At 36.3% G+C, this 5695-nt stretch overlaps 1 protein-coding gene and 1 non-coding gene across 2 annotated transcripts; one reads left to right on the top strand and one right to left on the bottom strand.

Moving 5' to 3' along the window:
• The first annotated feature begins 748 nt into the window (after positions 1–748).
• Positions 749–5192, top strand: LOC107551568 (exosome complex component RRP45). The gene is made up of 12 exons (XM_016233209.1): positions 749–933; positions 1058–1152; positions 1324–1443; positions 1556–1658; positions 2296–2433; positions 2516–2598; positions 3085–3217; positions 3388–3476; positions 3664–3810; positions 4011–4129; positions 4882–4945; positions 5048–5192. Exons 1-12 carry the CDS (start codon positions 868–870, stop codon positions 5076–5078), a joined length of 1188 nt encoding a protein of 395 aa, XP_016088695.1. The 5' UTR covers positions 749–867; the 3' UTR covers positions 5079–5192.
• A 176-nt stretch (positions 5193–5368) lies between these two features.
• Positions 5369–5442, bottom strand: trnai-aau (transfer RNA isoleucine (anticodon AAU)). Its single transcript has one exon. It is a non-coding gene; the product is annotated as a tRNA-Ile (tRNA).
• Positions 5443–5695: the final 253 nt, after the last annotated feature.

The following is a 5695-nucleotide window of genomic DNA, read 5'->3' as shown; positions in this document are numbered from 1 at the left end:
TCTGTCTGTCTGTCTGTCTGTCTGTCTGTCTATCTATCTATCTATCTGTCTGTCTGTCTGTCTGTCTGTCTGTCTGTCTGTCTATCTATCTATCTATCTATCTATCTATCTATCTATCTATCTATCTATCTCTCTCTCTCTCTCTCTCTCTCTCTCTCTCTCTCTCTCTCTCTTTAATTGCTGAGATGAACAGCTCATTTCAGCTCTAAATGTCAAATACTCTTGATAGGCCTAGCTGTTATTGTTTGGATGGAATAACTACAGCGTCCTCTGCTTCAGTGTCTGATCTGTGTTGTTGAGCATTACCTGGCAGTGGTTCATCCTGTAACCTTTCTGAACTGAGAGAAGAAAAAAAAAATCAGAATAAGCAAGTTTCTCACACACACACATAATAAGAAATGTTAAATATACAAGTCAACAAAATTATGTCTGAAAAACGATAGGGCATTGTGCTTTCTTTTGACCTGGCGCTGATCTGGAAATATTTTACTGTAATATAATAATATTATAAATAATATTATTTAATATAATAATATTATTAGTCAGAAAGTGCTATTCTTTATTGATTACATTGAAAGCCTTTTAGCAACTACATCTTAAAAAAAATCTATATCCACATAATTTTCTATTCGGAATTATAGATTTATATATGATGTATTTAAATTTCATTAATATTTTCTTTTTTGGTGGAACCTGACATTTTTAAACAACGGGACCTGTTTTAGCACTCTGTCAGTGCATACGCAAATACCGTGCGCCACTGTTACACTTACGTCATAACAGTGCGCAGGTTCTACGCTGAATGAAGCGTGTGAGAGGATGCTGTGATAGAGCCAGTTGTTTATTTGATATTTTCAGGCTGTCAAAATGAGGGATACTCCGCTGTCAAACTGCGAGAGGCGTTTTCTTCTTAAAGCTATAGAAGAGAAAAAAGTAAGTTACACCTTGTCAATATAATTTGGATGTGATATCGTTAGTAATAATATGTTTTGATTATTGCCATACTACAATCCACATCTCTATTCTACCAGCTAAACCATATTTCTGTATTCTGTAGCGCTTAGATGGGAGACAAACATATGATTACCGGAATATTAAAATCAGTTTTGGAACTGATTATGGCTGCTGCATCGTGGAACTTGGGAGAACAAGGTATCAGTCATAGTTGCTTTAACATTTACAGTGTTTACAAATGACGTGCTTCCCTACACTACCGATTTAAAGTCACAACAAATAATCACTTGCATGATAAGTGAAGATAATAGATTTTGGCAGGGGTACTTCCTCAGAAAACCCACTTTGAACACGTGTGTTTCCTTTCAGAGTGTTGGGTCAGGTGTCTTGTGAGTTGGTCCCTCCAAAAGATTCACGTCCCACAGAAGGCATCATGTTTTTTAATTTGGAATTGTCTCCCATGGCATCACCAGCCTTTGAGCCAAACAGGTTCACAATTATTTACACACAGTCTTGCAAATTATTCTCTTTCTCTCTGTCTCTGTTTTTTATATCCTAATGCCTGGGAGTTTCTCAATGTGTTTCTGTGTGTGTTTTGTAGGCAGTCAGAGTTGTTGGTGATGTTAAACAGACAGCTTGAGAGGTGTCTGAGGAATTCTAAATGCATCGACACAGAATCTCTCTGTGTAGTTTCAGGAGAAAAGGTAATATGGATACCTGACATGTAACATATATAAAACACTACCATTGGAAAGTTTGGACCAGTACATTTTTTTTAATGCCATTAATACTTTTATTAAGCGAGGATGCATTAAACTGATCAAAAGTACACTGACAGTTTTTAGATTGTTACAGCAAAATCCATTTCATATAAAAACAGAACTTTCTTTTCAATAAAGAATGCTGAAAAGAATTGTTTAAATATTATTTTAAAACATTATAATGGGTTTCAACAAATATATTTAAGCAGCACAACTGTTTTCAACATTCATAATAATAAGTGTTCTTGCGCACCAAATCAGCATATTAGAATGATTTCTAAAGGATAATGTGACACCAAAGTCTAGACTCTAGAGTAATGTAAAATTCAGCTTTTAACAGGAATAAATTACATTTTAAAATATATTAACATACAAAAGTTATTTTAAATTGTAATAATGTTTCTCTTACTATATACATATTACTGTTTTTACTTTTATTATTCATCAAATAAATGTAGCCTTAGTGAGCATTTTGAACAGTAGTATAATTCCTTCTCGTACTAAAAAAACCATAGCAGATCATTTATCCCATGTCCCACATGCAATGGCCCTTCACTCGCTGTACCTCTATTATTGATAGGTTTGGCAAATACGGGTTGATGTCCATGTGTTAAATCATGACGGAAACTTGATGGATGCAGCAAGCATTGCTGCCATATCTGCACTCTCACATTTTAGGCGGCCGGATGTTGCTATTCAGGGACGAGACATCACTGTGGTGAGTCTTAAAATCGCAGTCTGTGTTTGGCAGGTGGTTTTTATTCTGTATTAGTTATTTATACTACAATTTGTTTTAACAGTTCAGTCCAGAGGAGAGAGATCCTATTCCACTGAGCATATATCACATGCCTATATGTGTCAGCTTTGCTTTTTTCCTGCAGGGGTAAGAAACATCACATGCACAAAATCTCTTACAAGTTTTACTGGTTTTATTCTGGAGCCATTTAGAAAAACAATTGCATTGGAATTTGTTTAGTTAGTTTTGCCTGTTTATAAATGACAACATTTGGAACATTGACACTGATTGAAATAGATGGAGTCAACATTGAACTGAACTGTCTTCTGTTGAGCTGCTTACTGCTGAAGTTAACTTGTATTATTGAACTGAACTGAATCAACACTGAACTGACTAAGGCTGAATAAATATACTATTGTCTTTTTAGAGCTGCTTTACAGCAGAATTTGCATTTGCCTTATATTTGATTAAGTTTGCATCTTTGATTTTGTTACTTCCCTATTTAATACTGTGAAGCTGCTTTGAAACCATTTCTGTTGTATAAAGTGCTATATAAAAAAAAGGTGACTTGACTTGTAGCAAACACTATGTATTGTTTTTATTCATGCATGTTACTTGTTATTCCTTCCTAAGCTCTTATTTGCTTGTGGACCCTTGTGAACGAGAAGAGCGAGTGAAGGATGGATTATTGGTGATAGCAATGAACAAACATAGAGAGATCTGCTCCATTCAGTCTAGTGGAGGGATCATGCTTCTGAAAGACCAGGTATTGTTATATGTGCGTTCTATATTTTTAGTAAAATTTTTACTAATTTTCAGTTTATTTGAATTGATTTATCACATAACTCTAGGATGGGCTTTTAATCTGGACAGTTTTGCACTGTGCAGCATTTTTATGCAGTGTTGTACAGTCACAAACATTTTGTTTTCATGCAGGTTTTAAGATGCAGCAAAATAGCAAGTGTGAAAGTTTCTGAAATTACAGAGCTCATCAACAAAGCATTAGAGAATGACAGAAAAATCAGGTATGTTTTTAGTTTAAAATGATTTTAAATTTGATCTTAAATTTAAAAGCTTTTTTAGTTAAAAAATAAAAGGCCTTTTATCACTCTTTCTGTTTTATTACAGCAAATATAAAGCGATGGAATAATTTACATTTATATTAAATTAATTTACAGTTTTATGTATTTTCTTATCCACTTTTCTTTTTAGAAAGGAGGGTGGAAAGTTTGGCTTTGCTGAGTCCATGCCCAAAGAGCGCATCACAACCCTTAAGAGAGACGAAGCCCCAGTGGAGATGACAGATGTCAAAGAGACTGCCAATGAGATTGTGAACAGAACAGAAACTCCCACAGAAGCGTATCTATTGGCCCATACAGAATATTTAAGGAGAGTTTTAGAAGAACTCACGTTAATTGAGAATGTTTTAATATATTGTTTAAAGAGACGAGTGATGTCTCAGAGGAGATGCATGAAATGTAAAGGCAATATTGTCTTATTGTATTGCTGTGCCAGGCAAATTATTTTACCCAAATATTACTCCTTGACCCCAGAGCCAGTGTTTCCTCTCCTGTTCTTGTTGCAATGGGAACTGCACAGGTAGGTGAGGGCATCGTGAACTCATGGGGACTCGATGAGGACGAAGAGGATGAACCTCAGACAGAGGACACAAAAACAGGTAGTGTGTGAGACTTGTGTGTTTTTGTGCTACAGAGTGATTGTGAACACACTATATATCTGTTCTGAAAAAAAAAAAAGATTCTGTGTGTATGGTCCAGATATTTTGTATGTTGTAGGGCAGGGATCCACAAATCTGGCCCACGAGATCCACTTTCCTGCAGAGTTTAGCTCTAACCCTAATCAAACACACCTGAGCATACTAATCAGTGTCTTCAGGATCATTCGAAAATCACAGGTAGGCAAGTTTGATCAGGGTTGGAGCTAAACTCTGCAGCGCATTGGACCTCCAGGGCAAGATTTGAGGAACCCTGTTGTAGGGCATTGGTCTCAAACTCAATTCCTGGAGGGCCACTGCTCTGCACAGTTTAGCTCCAACTCTAATCAAACACACCTGATCCAGCTAATCAAGGTCTTCAGGATTACTAGAAACTTCCAAGCAGGTGTTATTTGGAGCTGGTTGGAGCTAAACTGTGCAGAGTTGTGGCCCTCCAGGAATTGAGTTTGAGACCACTGTTGTAGGGACTAAATGTCACCACAAGAATAGTAAAGCCGAATTTTTTTGATGTTGTGGCTAACAAATTTTGTCCCTATGAAGAAAACAGCTTGTAAACATTACTAAATTGTGTGTGTGTGTGTTATGTCTTTTTGGAAGGTTTGGGGATAGAATATAAATATAGTTTGTACAGTATAAAAACATGTCTATGGAGAGTCCTCATGAAACACAAAAATCCAATCTGTGTGTGTACATAGATGAGGTGCTGGTAATCTCTGACAGTGAAGAGGAGGAAGTTGTCATTCTTAATGAAGAAGCCCAGTGAGTGAAGTCATTAAATCTGTCCTCTTATCTCAAAGTAAAAGTACAACATACTGCAACTTATACAGTGTGTGATATAACCAAATATAATCTTTTTTTAAGGAAATCCACGAAGCCTTGTAAACAAAAATGAACTTCAGCGCTGCAGAGGAAAGAGATGATCATATATATCAGACTCCCATACCACTGGACACTATCTGTTCCTTTTTGTATTATAAAATAAAACGTGAAAATATGGAATTCTTTGTTTTTCAATTACTAAAGAAAAGTTGTGCATGTGAAGAAGCTTAAATAGATGTGAAACAGGTAATTAAAGCATTAGTCATGTTGTTTAACAGAATAACAGGTCTAGACATAAGATTAATAAGGCCTTTCAAGTGTGAAATCATAACTGTAGCGCTTACTAATTCATAAATGTTACTTTGGCCAGTACGGGGATCGAACCCGCGACCTTGGCGTTATTAGCACCACGCTCTAACCAACTGAGCTAACCGGCCAACTGGGTACATAGTGAGGCAAAGGTTCACAAAACTTAAGTGAGTCCAGTTAATAATTGTTATATAAATATAATAAAATATACTATCCCAGCCTATTCCCTTCGTGCATAGTTACTCAAATTCATAAATATCTTATGTGCTAGCTTCCAACTTCCAAGCATGGGTTTTGCCCACAGAGTCTATGGTTTTGCCACATTACTGCGCATGCGCGCCATCCTGACGCGCGCCGCTTGACAGGCATTAGCGGCGCGTT

Source organism: Sinocyclocheilus grahami, unplaced genomic scaffold (assembly GCF_001515645.1).
Source record: "Sinocyclocheilus grahami isolate Dianchi unplaced genomic scaffold, SAMN03320097.WGS_v1.1 scaffold427.1, whole genome shotgun sequence".
NCBI lineage: Eukaryota > Metazoa > Chordata > Actinopteri > Cypriniformes > Cyprinidae > Sinocyclocheilus > Sinocyclocheilus grahami.
Note: the sequence above shows the minus strand (reverse complement) of the source record. Positions and strands in the feature narration are given on the sequence as shown.